At 40.6% G+C, this 18,261-nt stretch overlaps 2 protein-coding genes across 3 annotated transcripts in view; both read left to right on the plus strand.

Moving 5' to 3' along the window:
* Positions 1-4,020: 4,020 nt before the first annotated feature.
* Positions 4,021-5,662, plus strand: LOC115589904 (carcinoembryonic antigen-related cell adhesion molecule 20-like). Of its 2 annotated transcripts, XM_030431061.1 has the most exons (4): positions 4,021-4,264; positions 4,356-4,604; positions 5,099-5,221; positions 5,338-5,662. In XM_030431061.1, the coding sequence occupies exons 1-4, from the start codon at positions 4,258-4,260 to the stop codon at positions 5,415-5,417; spliced, it is 459 nt and encodes a 152-aa protein (XP_030286921.1). In that variant the 5' UTR covers positions 4,021-4,257; the 3' UTR covers positions 5,418-5,662. The 2 variants fall into 2 exon arrangements, with proteins under 2 accessions (XP_030286921.1, XP_030286920.1); XM_030431060.1 differs by having other exon boundaries at positions 4,258-4,604; positions 5,102-5,221.
* A 204-nt stretch (positions 5,663-5,866) lies between these two features.
* LOC115589333 (Fc receptor-like protein 5) overlaps positions 5,867-18,261 on the plus strand; it is a 96,490-nt gene continuing 84,095 nt past the window's right edge. Inside the window, exons 1-2 of the mRNA XM_030430177.1 lie at positions 5,867-5,937; positions 6,035-6,076. Of these exons, the coding sequence (XP_030286037.1) occupies positions 5,907-5,937; positions 6,035-6,076 (73 nt within the window). The 5' untranslated portion in view covers positions 5,867-5,906. The remainder of the gene's footprint in view (positions 5,938-6,034; positions 6,077-18,261) is intronic.

Genomic DNA, 18,261 nt, shown 5'->3' on the forward strand with positions numbered 1-18,261 from the left:
TTAAGTGAAGTATTACATACTGGAAAGCCAGAGGAAAACTGCCGTGGGACGTTAATCAGACAGGTGCTGGAGTGTCGAGTGAGTCGTGTCAGTCCACAGCCTGACATCCTTATTTAAGAGGGAGCGCTGGAGAGTCGTCATGCTCAGTATCTGATTGATTACATTGTTGGTCGCTCAACGAGGAGAGCCAACCAGAGGCATAGAAGGGTGGGTCTTAACGAAATATACGGTGAGTTCTATGGTAGCGGCAGAGTAGAGTTTTTAAGTCTTTTTTCCATACGTTTTTTTTTTACTATGAACTGGATGATTCTCACTTAATATATGAAAGAACATGTGTTTTCTGTGTAAAGGCTTCCTCTCAGTGTATTTACTGAATATGTACCATTCCTTCATACTCTTATACATTCTAAAATGATTTTGTGTTCTTTTTTGTATGAGAGAAGAAAAACGAACACCATATCAAATCCCTTGGAAGAGAAAATCAAAGTTACACTGATCCTGTGAATGTGCAACTAATGTGTCAAAGCACAGCTTATAGACAAAGACTCGTTTGATTTTCAGTTCATCATTCAGTTTTTCTTGACGACCTTTGGTCTCTCATGCAAGAGGCGTCTTCAGTTCTGACTAACTGGAGGAGAGTTTGCAGGCTTTAACACTCTGGTTGGGAGTGGCCTTCATGAGAGTTGTTAGGGCTACAGGTATTTTTTTCATTCTTCACTGCAGTCACCATGAACTCCTTCCTCATACCTTAACTAGACACATAAATACACTGAGTCAGCAGTACAGTCCGTCCTGAAAGGAATATAAACATCTGAACCAAATTTCATGACAATCCTTTCAGTAGTTGTTGAGATATTTTACTCAAAACCGCAAAGCATGAACCTCCTGGTGGTGCGAGAGGTAAATTGAAGAGGATCGTCAAGTAAATCAGATTGATCCTCTCGGGAACATGAATGTCACCCTGATTGAATGTGTTTCTCATGTTTTTTTCTGATTGTCATTAAGCAGCAAAATACTAACAAGAGAATAATAAATAATGCATTAACTTTAAGTGCCAGTGAGCAGGTTTTTTCATCCAAAATATAATCATAAAGGTCTAGGATTAAGGTCTTTTAAGACTGTTTTTTGCTCTTCTTGGAAATGAGTTTGCTGACCTAGAAACAGTGGTCTGAGCATCACATCTCTCAAGGTGAAGAGGAAGTGGTGTGCAGAGGTGGTAAGTCAGTCATTTTCCATCCAGCAGTGAGAAGATGAAGTCCGCTGTGTTGCACCTCAGCCTCTGTGAGTATAACTTTGTCCTTTTTATATGTGCTTTGTCTTCTAACTCACCAGATGTCATCGATCATGTCTTCCTTCTCTCTCTGCTGTGTGTTTTTAGATGTGTTACTAAAGTTTGTTTCATCTGACACCAAACACAAAGGTAATGAGCTCTCTATCTCTGGATTTATTCACTTTCAGGGCTTTTAAGTGTAAAACTTGATTCATGTTTTGTCAGTGACGCTTTTATATGCAACAACTATACAAACAAAGTTGCCCACATGAAGAGAAGCAATATATTAAGAGCAGTTAGTTATTGATAGGGTTAGGGTTAGCTAATGTTATGCTAACAAAATGTCTTCCATTTGTGTCTATCTGATGATTAGTCAACAAAACAACTATAAAGAGACACAAAAAGACATTCAGCAACTACAAAGATCATTTTAAACTACTACAGAGACATGAAATGACTTCAAAGAGATTCAAAATGTCTACAAAGAAAAATAGTAAGACTACAAAGAGACAAACAACCAGTGTTGGGGAGTAACGAATTACATGTAACGACGTTACGTAATTTAATTACAAAATGTACGTAATTGTAATCCGTTACATTACTGGGAGAAAATATGTAATTAAATTACAGTTGCTTTTGGAAATTTCAATGATTACAACTTAAGTTACATTTGAAAAATCACAGCAAAAGCTCGGATTTATCAAATAGTTTTTCGCCCCTCCTGGATTCATGTTTGTTTTTAGTTTTTTTCATATCAATATCCTCCTTCCAAAACTGACGCTTGTGATTGGCTCTCTCTGGTCATGTGCCATTCGACTCAACCTACAAACCGTACGGCGGCAGTCAGACTCAGCAGCAACATTGTCGGCGGCGCACAAGATGTTCCTGTGCTGGAAACACAGAAAACACTTCATACAGACAGAGGCCAGGCTTCCCTGTATACAAAGGTGGCTCTCTGTTAACCCGGCTAGATCACCATGGTAACTTATGCTTAGCTCATAACCTGGTCCCGACCAGGTTCTGTTCAGAGTTTAATCATAAAATCGGCTCTAAAAGCGCCGCTGTTTCACTATTTAACTCATTTACAGCTGGCGTCACCTTTCCTTTGAAAGTCCAGTGGAGCTGGATCAGAACATTTGTACGGAGGGAGAGATCGCACAGATCCGCTGCTGTTTACTTTCTCTCTGAGCGTCTCCGCCTACAGATGTTCAGCTGAGGGGAAACGCTGCTCAGCTGATGATCCGACTCGCGTCAGGAGGTCATTTATTAGGCTGTAGCCTGTTTACTTTATATACAGTCAGTCACCACTGAAAGAAGTTGTGCGCTCGCAGCAGGACAGATAATTTAACTTAATGTGGCCATGAATAAATGAATAGTTTCGCCTGTTATGTGTTGCCCAAACGCAGTAAATCTTGAGTAGGTCTTCTCTGTTTTCTCACATTTAAAAAGGTCTTTGTACAGAGACAACATGAGATTTGCTTGTAGCTACAGCACCTAAAAAACCCACTGTAACCTATTTTCATATGCACACCAGCCTCGCTTTCAATAAAACACACACTGGCATTTTATAATTGCGATCAGTGAAATATATGAAAACAATATAAAACACAGTTTAAAACAACAGTTGTTGTTGCTCTAAAGCTTCATATTTAAAAGCAGCTCAGTGTAGAGCTGTCAGAAATTAAAATCAGCCTCCTCTTGTCATATTTGCAGCAACACTGTTGCTTCAGGCTGTGATCAGGCTTTTTATATCGCTCATACTCTCTCCATTAAAACAACCTGCTCCTCTTGGCTGAAATCAGCCCGTTGTCGCTCCATTTAGTGAGGAAGTGAGCCTCCTTCAGTACAGGCCGAAGGTCAGACTCATAATATATGGTTCAACCTTTGAACTGAAAGGTCTATCACACTATAGGTCTTAAAATGTGAAAATTCTAAATTAAGAAAAGTAATCAAAATGTAATCAAATGTAATTAGTTACATTACTTTGAGAAAGTAATTGAAATAGTTACACTACTATTACATTTTCAACAGGGTAACTTGTAATTGTAACCAACTACATTTCCAAAGTAATCTTCCCAACACTGCAAACAACAGCTACAACGAGATTCAAAACATCTACAAAAAGACATAAAATAACCATGGAGGGGAGTCGCAGGCTTTGAAACCCAGATGTGAATGGTTGTTAAGCTGTCTGGGGAGAGAATTTAGGACAACAAATTGTAGTTGAGTGATAAGTAATGTCGTAGGTCACTTCCTTTGTTCAAAGACGGTCATTGTAGTTTGACATAGATGGATTTAAAAGGATTTAAAACCCTGCAGCTCTCCTCCAGTTAATTAGAAATGAAGAAGAAACCTACGATACAGCAGTTAACATTTAACATGACCTGGATGACTGAGAACCTTCATCAAAATAAATCATATCTGGATGTCATATGAGACGTTTAACAGTGTAAATGGGTTCACTAACTATCATCATACATAGGTTATACTTACCATTCTGTCTGACAGCCAGCAGGTGGCTCTAACACCCTTTTAGATAATGATATTGTCTCTCACTGTGCAACAAATACTACTTTATATCCTACATAATTAGTTAAATGGATCATTTTAATTACCTACCTATATATTTTTAATATGTTCAATCTGCAGTGACACATTAAATCTTCTATTTGTTCGATGTGCATTCATGATGAAAATCTCACTTTGTCTCCATCTGTTTGTGTCTTGCAGCCGTTCTCAGAGTCGTTCCCAACAGATCCCAGTTCTTCTGGTATGAGTCTGTTTCTCTGATCTGTGAGCTGCAGGGAAACTCATCTGAGTGGACAATTAAGAGGAACACAACAAAAAATATTAATGAGGAGTGTCCCCCGTCTTTGAATAGAATAAATAAATCTTACTGCTACTTTGATGACGTCTACTCACGAGACACTGGAGTGTACTGGTGTGAGTCTGTAGCAGGAGAGAGCAGCAACACAGTTACCATCACTATGACTGGTGGGTTTGAACAACACAAACTGCTGCACACAAGAGACTTTGTTCACTGTAGCTGTTGCATTACATAATATAATGATGATCTGTCTCTCAGCTGGTGATGTGATCCTGGAGAGTCCTGTTCTTCCTGTGATGGAGGGAGATGATGTCACTTTGAGCTGCAGATCGAAGAAGACTGTTTCCTGTAATCACACTGCTGATTTCTATAAAGATGGACTTCTGATCAGAACCAGCTCGACAGGAAACATGACGATCCACAGCGTCTCAAGATCTGATGAAGATCTCTACAGGTGTAACATCTCTGGAACTGGAGCATCAATAGAGAGCGGGCTGAATGTCAGAGGTGAGATTGTGATTTGTAGCTGTCATTAATCATAAAACGACTACAAGGAGACACACAATGACTACAAAGAGATTTGAAATGACTACAAAAAGACAAAATGGCTAAAAAGAGACAGAAAATAGCTACAGAGACAAAATTACTGCAAAAGACATGCAAAGACTACAGAGAGACAAAAGGTTTAAAAAGAGACTCACAATAACTACAAACATTTCAAGTGACTACAAAAAGACAAAAGAACTACATAGAGACATAAAAGACTTCAAAGAGACGTTAAAAGGCTATTAAGAGATGTAAAAGACTACAAAGAGACAAAACAGACTACAAAAAGACAAAACAACTACAAAGACACAACAATGCCTGAAAGAGACATAAAATGACTTAAAAAGACACTGAATAACTACAAAGACACACAATAACTACAGACATTTCAAACGACTACAAAGATGAAGATATTATATATTTGTACGATGAAATCAAACTCTCTTCCTTGTCAGCAGTTGATGCTCCTGCAGCTCAGGTGATGTCCGTCTTCAGACTCATATGGCACGTCGTAGTGGCGACTCCATACCTTCTGTCCACCATCTTGTTGATACTCATATACAGAGACAACAGAAGAGGTGAGAACAAACAGTAAGGATCCAGGTTGGTCGCTTCGTCTGAGCCTGTTCAGGTCTGTGATTATTTCTGTGCTCATGACTTCTGTTTTTCTGTTTCTTCTTCCTTTTTGTTGCAGCTGCTCGGCTTGTTAGAGGAGACAGAAGCTACGATGTCGTCATGGAGACCGAAGAGGACAAAACCACATACAGATATTGAATATCATAGTGTTTATGTTCGTTTGTGTTACATTTTTATTGGTGTATATTCTCATTTCATGCTCATTAAAGAAAAAAATGGTTTTCTATTTGATTTAGTTGCCTGTGACAAAATACATTTCAATCATACAGCACAATTCATCACAGGCTAACTTAATGTGCTTTACATTACAGCGGCAATATGTAGGAATCACCCTGTAATGTAGCTGCTGTTAGATTAATGTTATAAACTATATAATGAAAGTTTCCGCCCCCTGGTGTCACATCACTGGTGTTACGTGTGAAGACGATAAGACATGGTTCAGACACTGTCACTGTCGGAAATAAAAGCTGTTAGAATGAAGATAACCTATCGTTAAGTATGTTTCTCTCCTTGGAAATGAAGTCAGATGATCTAGAAACAGTGGTCTGAGATTCACATCTCTCAAGGTTAAGAGGAAGTGGTGTGCAGAGGTGGTAAGTCAGTCATTTTCCATCCAGCAGTGAGAAGATGAAGTCCGCTGTGTTGCACCTCAGCCTCTGTGAGTATAACTTTGTCTTTTTTGTATGTGCTTTGTCTTCTAACTCACAGGATATCATCCATCATGTCTTCCTTCTCTCTCTGCTGTGTGTTTTTAGGTGTGCTTCTAAAGTTTGCCTCATCTGACGCCAAACACAAAGGTAATGAGCTCTTTATCTGTGGATTTATTCACTTTTACGTCTTTTAAGTATAAAACTTGATTTATGTTTTGTCCTTGACGCTTTTATATTTGGCAACTATACAAACAAAGTTGCCCACATAAAGAGAATGAATATAATAAGAACAGTTAGTTAGTGATAGGGTTAGGGTTAGTTATGTTATGCCAACTGGGTGCTAACAAAATGTCTTTCATTTGTGTCTATCTGATGATTAGTTAACAGAACAACTGCAAACAGACACAGAAAGACATTCAGCAACTACAAAGATCATTGTAAAATACTTCAGGGACATACAACAACTTCAAAGAGATTCAAAACATCTGCAAAGAGACATACAATAACCATGATGGGGAGTCGCAGGCTTTTAAACCCTGTGTGGGAGTATTCTTACAGAGTCGTTAAGGACACTTGTGAGTCGTTGATTTAAAGGGATATTCTGACGTAAATTTAATCCATGGTCTAACACACCGTGACACCTCCGACCGCTAGCTTATGTAGTTTTAGTAACCTCAGAAAAGACCGCACAATAACAATACATTGCAGTCTATGTACAGGGTATGTTTAATCCAGATTGACCTTTTCTTAATTTTTGTTTCCTCTCTGTGAATTCTTGAACATGAACAGTTCCAAACAAGGCTGTTGTGTACTGATTGTGCAGAATGTATCTGATCCACTATCAATACATGTTTTCATTTAAAAAATCATTTTCCAGCAGGACCCCGGCCTGTCCTCACTGTGTCTACATCATGGCTGAGTGCTGGAGCCTCAGTGACTCTGAACTGCAGAGTTTAAGATCCATCTGCAGGATGGAGGTTCTACTGGTATAAGATTGTTCCTGATCCATCACACAACTTCTACAGCTATGAGCAGCTACCTGGCAGCAGCAGTGGGACTGAACAGGATTCCTACATTGTTCATGGACAGACACACACAGAAGGATATAGTTGCAGAGCTGAAAGAGGAGATCCAGAGTATTCCACTTATTCCAGTCTATCTAAGTTTGTCTGGTCTGCAGGTCAGTTTGTTTCTATCTCTTAAGAGACAGATGTTGTATCAGCTCTGTTCATCTTGTTTCTAAATGATGACAAACAGTATCTTTAATAAAAAAAAGAACATTAATTTACTGTGGTCTTATGATCTTGTCTCTCTCTCTCTCTAGTGTCAAGCTAAACTTCATGCTTTCCACCTTACTGGGTGGAATTTACTTGTTTCCTTCTGTCCTCACTCTTTAACATAACACACAAAAAGACAGATATGATATCTTGGCTAAAACTCTGCTCTCATTTACAAGAACTACTTTTAGTCTGGGTACTACGGCTCTTCTTCTGCTTGCAGCAGCTGGAGTCACTTGGTTGTCCATCATTTTAAAATGTACTCAAAACTGTAACAAGAGGTCAAAGTAGAAATGAGAATTTCACCAAAATACTGAACTTTGTTACAATAAAAACAAAGCTAAGGAATATTTGAATGGAGGCATTTTCTATCTGAAGATCTCTGTGCTCTGTTTGACCTCTTATCACATGTTGTTTTTCAGATATTCACTCATCAGCATCTCTCACAGTGAGTCCTGACAGAGCTCAACACTTCACCTCTGACTCTGTCTCACTGAGCTGTGAGGGAAACTTTACTGAGTGGAGAGTGATGAGGTCATCACCTAAGGGCAGCTACTGGTCAGACTGCTCCACCTGGGGGACAATGACTGGATCAACATGCAACATAAACACTGACAGCACCAGTGATGCCGTGTACTGGTGTGAGTCTGAATCAGGAGAGTTCAGCAATGCAGTCAACATCACTGTACAGGGTATGATTTAATTACATTATGTTATTTCTTGACTTATTACTTCAAACATCCCGTTGTGTGTTGAGGAGGACAGCACACTGACATGTTAAGAGTTCTGCCCAACACTCTGCTTCATCATCTCTCCACTAATTAATGGTTTTCACTTGATAAACATAAGTGAGTATTTAATCACACTGTGATTTTAACCATGTATAAATATAGAATATAGATTTGTGGCTGATGTGTTCTTCAGTTTTTAGGTCCATGATCACCATTTAAAGTCCAGTGTGAAGGATTTAGTGATATTTAGCTGTGAGTTTACAGATTCAGCCAACTGAAAGAGTTCTTGAACATTAGACACACAAGGTGTATGAAGATGAAACGTCACATTTTATGATCACTGTTAAATCAGTGACAACAATGTGAAAGAAAAAAACCCAGTATGTCTTTTCTCATCTCTCTACATCAGCTCATTCTCAAGTTCCTCAACCAGCTGATCTCTGACTGAAACCTGGTATTCTTTGACTGTTTAACAGATGGAGATATGATCCTGCTGAGCCCTGCCCGTCCCGTGACTGAAGGACATTCTGTTAGTCTGAGCTGCAAATCAAGAAATCAAACATTTGACTCCATTGTGTTTTTCTATCACAATGAGAAAGTCACTCAAAGTGACAGCAGATGGGAGTTAAATATCTCTGCAGTGTCAAAGTCAGATGAAGGATTCTATAAGTGTCAACACTCAGGACGAGAGTCAGCACAGAGCTGGATGTCAGTTCAGGGTGAGTAGGATTAAAACAATTAATGCATTTTCTTGTAAACTGTTTGTTGTTGACTGGAGCAGAAATTTAGATGGATATAGTTTTCCCAGTTGATCAGTTGTATCCGAAGCACGATCAGACAGACCCAAAGAGACGACACTGTGGGAGACAGAAGTTTGTGTTACGAGTTCACTCTTTGATGGACTGACAGTCTGTCCAGGATGTAATGAGAGGCATTTGTTAATTGATCACAGTTGTCTTTCAACCAATAAAACCACAGCTAAAGTGTTCAACTTGGCTCTTCAACAATTAAACAAGGTTTTGCCTTCACAAATGTAACATTCAGTAGTGAAACTTAAAAACTGAATAAAGAAACCCAGAAAAGAGAGACATGAGATGTAAGAGAGGTTAGTGACCAAGTTTAAACTAACACGTCTCCAGTATTTATAAAATAATTCAGTGTTAATATTAATTTACAGTTCCAGTATTTCTGACTTGTGTGTGCTGCACTATATAAACTGGACTTAATCACAGTGACATTAGTTTCCTTTGTTCTGTCTTTGTTCTAAATCAAACAACAAAAGGACCAAAGGCTGAACTGAGGGCTGATGACAGAGACATTCCTGTAGGGGGCAGTGTGACCCTGACCTGCTCTGTGAACCCATCATCATCTGGTTGGAAATACTTCTGGTACAGAGGAGAGAAAACCTCTGAACCTCTGACCTCTCAACTCTCAGCTGGACCAATCAGAGTCTCAGAGGGAGGAGTCTACTGGTGCAGAGGAGGAAGAGGAGAGCCAGTTAACTACACAGAGTACAGTGATTCAGTCACTGTCAACAAAATCAGTGAGTTTGACTTTTGTATTGGAAACAGAATAAAGATATATGTTGTATTCACTGATTGAATAACATTTTATGTTTGATGTAGATTTAACTTTTCTTCTTTCTGTGAATTCTTGAACATGAACAGTTCCAAACAAGGCTGTTGTGACTCTGCGGCCAAACTGGACTGAAGTATACAGAGGAGAGAGGATCACTCTCAGATGTGAGATCAAAGATGGAGGAGACACTGAGTGGGAGTATGAATGGAGAACAACCAGCTCAGAACAACCTTCAGATCAAAATGAACACAGTATTACATCTGTGACTGAATCCCACAGTGGAGACTACAGGTGTAAGGGCAGAAAGAAACATACGCAGCATTCTTCAACAGATTGGAGTGATCCCATCAAACTGACAGTATCAGACAGTAAGTCACATCACGTTTCTTTCAAAGTGAAGATTATACAGCTCATTAAAAGGCTGTTTTTGTTCATATATATATTTAAAGTAAATCTTCAGGATGGACTGATTGTGCAGAATGTTTCTGATCCACTATCAATACATGTTTTCATTTAAAAAATCATTCTCTAACAGAACCTCTTCCTGTCCTCACTGTGTCTCCATCGTGGCTGAGAGCTGGAGCCTCAGTAACTCTGAAGTGCAGAGTTAAAGATCCATCTGCAGGATGGAGGTTCTACTGGTATACAAGGGTTCCTGATCCATCATATGGCTCCTACAGAGATGAGCAGCTACCTGGCAGCAGCAGTGGGACTGAACAGGATTCCTACATTGTTCATGTACAGACACACACAGCAGAATATTGGTGCAGATCTGGAAGAGGAGATCCAGAGTATTCCACTTATTACAGTGAACCTAAGTATGTCTGGTCTGCAGGTAAGTTTGTTTCTATCTCTTCTATCTCATCTCTGTTAATCTTTTTTTCGAAATGATGAGAAACAAACAGCATCTTGAAAAAAGAACATTAATTTACTGTGGTCTTATGATCTTGTTTCTCTCTCACTAGCATCAAGCTAACCTTCATGCTTTCCACCTTACTGAGTGGAATTTACTTGTTTCCTTCTGTCCTCATTCTTTAACATAACACACAAAAAGACAGATATGATATCTTGGCTAAAACTCTACTGTCATTTACAATAGTACTCAAAAATGAAAAACAGCTAAGGAATATTTGAATGGAGGCATTTTCTATCTGAAGATCTCTGTGCTCTGTTTGACCTCTTATCACATGTTGTTTTTCAGATATTCACTCATCAGCATCTCTCACAGTGAGTCCTGATAGAGCTCAACACTTCACCTCTGACTCTGTCTCACTGAGCTGTGAGGGAAACTCTACTGAGTGGAGGGTGATGAGGTTTTCAACTGGGGACAGCGACTCATCAACCTGCTCCACCTGGGGGACAATGACTGGATCAACATGCCACATAAACACTGACAGGACCAGTGATGCAGTGTACTGGTGTGAGTCTGGATCAGGAGAGTTCAGCAATGCAGTCAACATCACTGTACAGGGTATGATTTCATTACATTATGTTTTTCTTTGACTTATTACTACAAACATCCCGTTGTGTGTTGAGGAGGACAGCACACTGACATGTTAAAAGTTCTGCCCAACACTCTGCTTCATCATCTCACCACTAATGAATGGTTTTCACTTGATAAACATAGTTGAGTATTTAATCACACTGTGATTTTAACTATGTATAAATATAGAATATAGATTTGTGGCTGATGTGTTCTTCAGTTTTTAGGTCCATGATCACCATTTAAAGTCGAGTGTGAAGGATTTAGTGATATTTAACTGTGAGTTTACAGATTCAGCCAACTGAAAGGGTTCTTGAACATTAGACACACAAGGTGTATGAAGATGAAACGTCAGATTTTATGATCACTGTTAAATTAGTGACAACAATGTAAAAGAAAAAAACCCAGTATGTCTTTTCTCATCTCTCTACATCAGCTCATTCTTAAGTTCCTCAACCAGCTGATCTCTGACTGAAACCTCGTATTCTTTGACTGTTTAACAGATGGAGATATGATCCTGCTGAGCCCTGCCCGTCCTGTGACTGAAGGACATTCTGTAGGTCTGAGCTGCAAATTAAGAAATCAAACATTTGACTCCATTGTGTTTTTCTATCACAATGAGAAAGTCATTCAAAATGACAGCAGATGGGAGTTAAATATCTCTGCAGTGTCAAAGTCAGATGAAGGATTCTACAAGTGTCAACACTCAGGACGGGAGTCAGCACAGAGCTGGATGTCAGTTCAGGGTGAGTAGGATTAAAACAATTGCTGCATTTTCTTGTAAACTGTTTGTGACTAGGAAATACATTCAGATGAATATTGTTTTCCTATTTATTATAGAGGTGTCCAGGCCTGACAACTCTTCATTTCCTGTACTGTTGATTGTTGGGCTGGTTTGTGGAATCGTTCTTGTTATTCCTCTGCTCGTTTTGTTTTGCTACAGAGCGTCCAAGAGTGAGACCTTCTTCTTCTATTATTACATGTTCTTTAATTATTCTAATACACACACATACTCTGACCTCATGAGAGAGAACAGCAGTATAACAACCATCTAACAACAAGTGTCTCTTTCACAGATTCAGGCTTCGTCAGGTAGGTGCAACAATCTCTCATCTCATGTTGAACGTAACATCAACACATTTTATGTTCCTATTTAAATGTTCTGTATCTGATACATGTTGTAGACCAGTCCAGTCTGAGAGCACCAACGCAGATCATGGGGACTACGAGAATGATCATTACTCCGCTCTTCGCCATGGTAAGCAGTTAAACTAATCTTTATTTGTCACATATCATTTTTTAAGTTATCTATTAAAATCTTAGTTTGTTTAATAAGTATTGTAAACTCACCTTGGCTTGATATTTTTTTCTCTGTAGGTGATGTTTGTCTCTATGACACAATCGGAGACCGTCAAGAAGCTGAACATGGTACAGTTTATACCTTTTATTCACCATGCAGCTGTTAGAAATACTAGAATAATACAATTTAATTTAACTGTAAATGACTCAATGTTGGTCATTCAGCATATTTATTCGTCTGAAATGACATGTTTTAGACAGAGTTACACATCTAATAACAAGTGTCTCTTTCGCAGATTCGGGCTTCGTCAGGTAGGTGCAACACTCTCTTATCTCATGTTGAACGTAAAATCAATACATTTGTATGTTCCTGTTTAAATGCTCTGTATCTGATACATGTTGTAGACCAGTCCAGTCTGAGAGTGCCAACGCAGTTCGTGTGGACTATGAGAATGATCATTACTGTGCTCTTCTCCACGGTAAGCGGTTAAACTCGTATCAAAACTCTAATCTTATATACTGATACAGTGGGGTCCAAAAGTCAGATCATTGACAATCTTTAATATAATCACATAAACCTGGAAATAATCAGGAAATGCTTAGAAAGTCTGAGTCTATATAAACTGTGAAACACTTGACGGAAACTGGATCATTTGTATTCAAAGACAGATCCAAAGTGACCACACTGGGAGTAAGATGTCATACATACCCTGTATAAAGGTTCAGCCCGATAATGTATAAATGAGGACATAGTGACATCTGATCTATGAGTTTATATTAGAAAACTTAGCAGTTGGAAGCTGCTGTAGAAACGTCTACAAGACGGATCTCTGATAAACCAAGGCTGCGGTTAATGTAAACTCATAGGGTGGCCTTTGATCTATCTGTCTTCTGCATGTTTTCTTTTTATTTCTCACTAAGTCAGAGGTGACAAACTCTGCAGTAACTTCCCATTTATATGTTGTTAACAGATTACCATGTATGTTAGGGCTGCTTCCTGAGGTTAGAGGACAGAATCTAAACTAATGAAGGTTTGGGAGGATTTACTTGTGTTGGGACCGTCCACATGGTTCTGACATCAGAGGGGACTCATTACACTAACACAGGGGTTCTCAACCTTTTGCAAGCTGGGCCCCCCCCCCCCATCCCCGGTACACTACCTTGCATAGAAAGATAGATAGATAGATAGATAGATAGATAGATAGATAGATAGATAGATAGATAGATAGATAGATAGATAGATAGCCAGCCTAGGCTAGGCTAATATTATTATCATTATTATTATTATTATTATTATTATTATTATTATTATTATGAGTAGTATTAGGCCTATTATCATTACTAGGCTATTGCTATATACTTATATGAGGTTACATGCTTTATTATTATTACTATCATTATTATTATTATTATTATTATTATTATTATTATTATTATTATTATTATTATGAGTAGTAGTAGGCCTATTATCATTACTAGGCTATTGCTATATACTTATATGAGGTGACATGCTTTATTATTATTATTATTATTATTATTATTATTGTTATTATTACTAGGCCTAATAGCATATCATCTGCATTTTTTTACAGAAGCCTGCAGGTAGGCGATGTTAATGTGAGACCTGAGCCTGCTTTGCCTTGCAAAGATCATCAATTCTTGGCTCAATGTGTGATAAACATAGCCTCAAATCATCCTCGATTTGTGCACGGTTGCGGTATTTTGTTTTGAGTGCAGTCATTTTTGAGAATCCTGCCTCACACAAATATGTCGACGCGAAAGGGAGGAGAATCTTCAAGGCGACGTCACAGAGTTGTGGGTATTCCTGCATCAACGCTGCCCAGAATGACGAAAGCGGGCAGGAGGTGAAGAGTTCCTTCAGCCTACTGTCACTCTTCAGCTCAATAAGCTGTTCCTGCATATCAACTGACAGCTCGTTTGCTGCGCACACAAATGGGTCTCGAACCCACGCAAAAGAGCGATAATCCTCTTTAAAGTACATCGCAAACTGTGTTCTCATTGCTGACAGGTGCTCAGACGCTGATCGAAATAGAGAGGAGAAATCGTGTGACGTGCCTGCATCAGTGATGAAGTCTGCAAGGCTGGGGAACATGTCGCAGTTCCCTCGACTTATGCGGCCGTGCCAGAGGTCAAGTTTTTGAGTGAAGGCGTCCACTTTGTCTGCCAGGAGCAAAATATGAGTTTCACGGCCTTGCAAAGACAGATTGAGGCCATTCAAGCGGTCAAATATATCGACCAAATAGGACAGAGACGCAAGCCACATAGTGTCATCCAGATGCTTCGCCAGATCTGATTTGATTTCTGTCAAAAACAACTTCACCTCCTCTCGCAGCTCATACAACCGCTGTAACACCCGCCCCATGGAGAGCCAGCGAACTTCAGTGTGCAGAAGCAGCTGTTCGTGCCCTGACCCCATTTCCTGGCAGAGGAGTCCAAACAAGTGAGAGTTTAGCGGCCGTGATTTGATGACATTTATAATTTTCACGGATTGTTTCAGCACGGAGTCAAAGAGAACCGGCATGTTTTTAGCAGCTAGTGCTTCGCGATGGTCCATGCAATGTGTCCATTTCACAAGTGGAGCTACTTGCTGAACGCGAGCAGCTAGGCCACGCTCACGGCCCGTCATTGCCCGCGCACCATCCGTGCATAGGCCGACGCATCGGTCCCAAGCCAAACCATTTTCACGGAGAAACATATCAAGGACATTGAAGATGGCTTCTCCAGTAGTGTGCGACTGAAGAGGCCGGCAAAAGAGGACATCCTCCTCAATCGCCTTGTCCCGCAGATACCTGACATACACGAGGAGCTGTGCCTGCCCAGCAATATCAGTGGATTCGTCCAGCTGCAGCGCGTAGTAAGGACTCTTTTTAATGAACTCTATCAGTTGCTCTCTGATATCATTAGACATGTCTGAAATTCTCTTAGCGACTGTGTCATTGGACAGTGGTACTGCACTGAGTTTGGCTGCTGCACTATCTCCTATCATTATTCTGCACATGTCTTGCGCCGCCGGCAAAATGAGAGTCTCGGCAATTGTATGTGGTTTACCCAGCTGACCTATTCTTTTGGCCACTACATACGACGCCTCCAAACACTGTTTAGACATAGTGCTGTGCACTGACATGGTTGCCTGTTGCTGATGGAGGCCATCAAGCTTTCTTTTAAAATATTCAGCCGGTTTATCTTTAATGCCTGCATGCTTTGTTTCGAGGTGCCTTTTTAGTTTGCAGGGCTTCATGCTGTCGTTTGCCAGCACCTCTGCACACACGACACACTGGGGTCTCAGATCAGCCGTGACTGTGAACCCAAACTGCAGGTATGATTCATCGTACCTTCGAAGCTTTTTTGCAGCTGGTGGTGTGTCGGTTGCCTTGTTGGTCCTCACTAGAAATCTCTCCATTTCTGTTTGATTTTGAAATAATTTGAATGTGGATTAGTTGTGTGTTCAATAAAGTTATGCTATGATGTAACGATGTATGCGTGTGTTTGGCTATGTTGAGAGACTAGTATCGGGGTAATCAGTCTGGACTTAGGTACGATCTTTAATAAAAACGAACAAAATAACAGGCAGGCAATGCAGATTTTATTTTAAGACTTAATGACAGTAGTGTGTGTGTGTGTGTGTGTGTGTCTTAGTCGCATGGGTGTTGCAACACGGTGAAAAAGGTTAGCTAAATGCACTGCCTAGCTAGCAGTTAAAAAACTACTGGCTAGGGCTGAGATGGAATAATCTTTAAAAAGACAGTGGGATTAGTCTTTAAAAAGACTGTTTGGGTGTTTAAGTATAGACCTAAATAAATCGAGATTGACGACAGATAGACTAGCGAGAGCTGGCACAAGCGAACTTGGCAAGAGACTAGACTAGAGTGAATGGAGCTGCGTGAGTCAAATGCAGTGATTTATTTTTGTGTGAGAGTGAGTGAAGAAACTTTTTAATTTACACCCACTCTGTAAGCCACGGCGGGAACGGCGGCGGCCAAACGCATGCGCGATTCATTTGCATCCTGGACGCAGAGTGGCGTGTGTCTCCTCTCTGCTCTGGCTGCAGGCTGGACTGCTGCGCGAGGTACTGAGAGACTGACCGCCTGTCAGTGCTAGTGGACGGGGGAGGGACTCACGGCAGCACCCGCTGCTCGTTGAGCACAGTGACTGCAGATTGATACGTGCTTTCAAGTCAGCGTCTCCAAACACCACAAAAGTCTCCAATAACACCAGTTAAAGTCGCTAGATTCATCGCTAGTCACTTTTGACAAAACATTTCGACACAGGGGGAGGGCGGATTTTCGTGATTTTTTTTTTTTTTTTCAGATTTTTTTTTTTTTTGTCCAGATTTTTTTTTTTCCTCCCGTCCTGTTGCCTACTCACGCCCCCCCGGGGGAGTGTCCGCGCCCCCCTGGTTAAGAACCACTGCACTAACAAATGAAAGCGCATTGACCCTAACCTCCAGTTGGTGGCGCCTGCTTGATACAGCCCCCACAGGTTTGACAACTCCCATCTCCCATTGTCTGAGAGCGCACCTGAGAAAATGAGAGCAACTGCGTGCCCGTTTTTAACGGCAGTCCCAGAGTTACGAGTTGCTGGAAGCTTCGGCTTTTACTCAGCGCAACCGTTACTCAAAGGGAGCAACCAGACATCTGGATTTTGCCGTTTTCTCAATGCCCATGTCGATCACGCTGTTTTAATACCAATACAACCACCCTCTATCCATGCAGAGGAAGCACATGTATTGTATGCTTGTATTGTATGCTTGTGAGCTACAATGTTTTGTGAGTTTGTGGATCACATGATAATGATTTAATCATAATTTATATTAATTTTATTGATTTACTTTTAATAACTGTTATCAATAATGATCAATTTCTAAAAACTAGACCTGCCATACCATCAACTACCAACAACGGTGCCCCGTGTGAGGACATCTTGAACCAGATGTATTGCAGCGCTCACAACTTGCCAAATCTTTAATTGTGGTTTGTAGATTGTTGTAGTGTAATATTGGTTAGTCTTTCTTTTAACCTTAAATAGCTTGCATGATAGTTAAATTCTGCGGTCACTAACACATCTTAGCTATTACATCTCCAGAGGTGTCAAAACCACCTCATTAACATTCTAACAGGATAGGTTGACTGAGAGTAATTAGTATAACACCTACTAACATGTCGGATGGTAAGTCACAGGTAACGCCTCTCACCTGTGCATCCGCAACACAACAGCCACACAGAAGTTGTTGAACCAATTGGCTGTTGCCGCTACTTCAGTAAAATGAGTAGATGGAGACCCTAGTGTGACAGGAGCCGGAGCTCCTTATGAGACGACACAGCCCTGCAGAATGCACTCACTGGTCTTCTTTGCGTCTTCATGAAGGAGAGAGGCCACCTTAATAGCTATGACATTACCACCTGTGATGGGAAAATACAGGAGCTAATAAGCTACGTCAACAACCCAGCTGGAAAGCTGCAACACACCCTACCCGAGGTGCTTGGTCAAGTAGCGCTACTCGTACAGCGCAAAGCCAAGCTGCAAGCGGCAGTTAACCAAGAATGGCTTGCCCAGCTGCAGAACAGCTACCATGCTGTGCAGCATGATAACTGCGACAGCCAGGTTGGGAAAGATGAGACAGACAGATTGTTGAACTCCAAACCTTACACAAGCAGGCCACCTCAGTCAACTCAGGGTTCACAACTGCCCCCAGTGGTGTTGCCCCCAACCGGTTGACCGGCCATCCAGCACCACCAAGGGCCCGCTTGGTGGACACAGGTGCCCCACCCAAGAGTAGGGTGCATGAGTCCAGGCACAGCTGCGCCACCATTGCCCAAAGGAGCAAGGTTATCACAGTGTCAGACTTCATCCCCACCATGAAGGGGGGACCACCATACTGATTGCTTTAGCAATATGAGAGACTCTAGCAGTTCAGATGACTCAGATGACACAGATCCAGCCTGG

The sequence above is a fragment of the Sparus aurata genome, chromosome 10, assembly GCF_900880675.1.
Source record: "Sparus aurata chromosome 10, fSpaAur1.1, whole genome shotgun sequence".
In the NCBI taxonomy this organism is placed as follows: domain Eukaryota; kingdom Metazoa; phylum Chordata; class Actinopteri; order Spariformes; family Sparidae; genus Sparus; species Sparus aurata.

What these genes read in the sequence shown, in the direction of transcription:
- LOC115589904 (XM_030431060.1), top strand. Translation starts at nt 4,337, where the DNA reads ATGATGATCTGTCTCTCAGCTGGTGATGTGATCCTGGAGAGTCCTGTT. An exon ending in GAGCGGGCTGAATGTCAGAG is followed by an intron (nt 4,605 to 5,101) that starts GTGAGATTGTGA and finishes CCTTGTCAGCAG; the next exon opens with TTGATGCTCCTGCAGCTCAG. An exon ending in ATACAGAGACAACAGAAGAG is followed by an intron (nt 5,222 to 5,337) that starts GTGAGAACAAAC and finishes TTTTTGTTGCAG; the next exon opens with CTGCTCGGCTTGTTAGAGGA.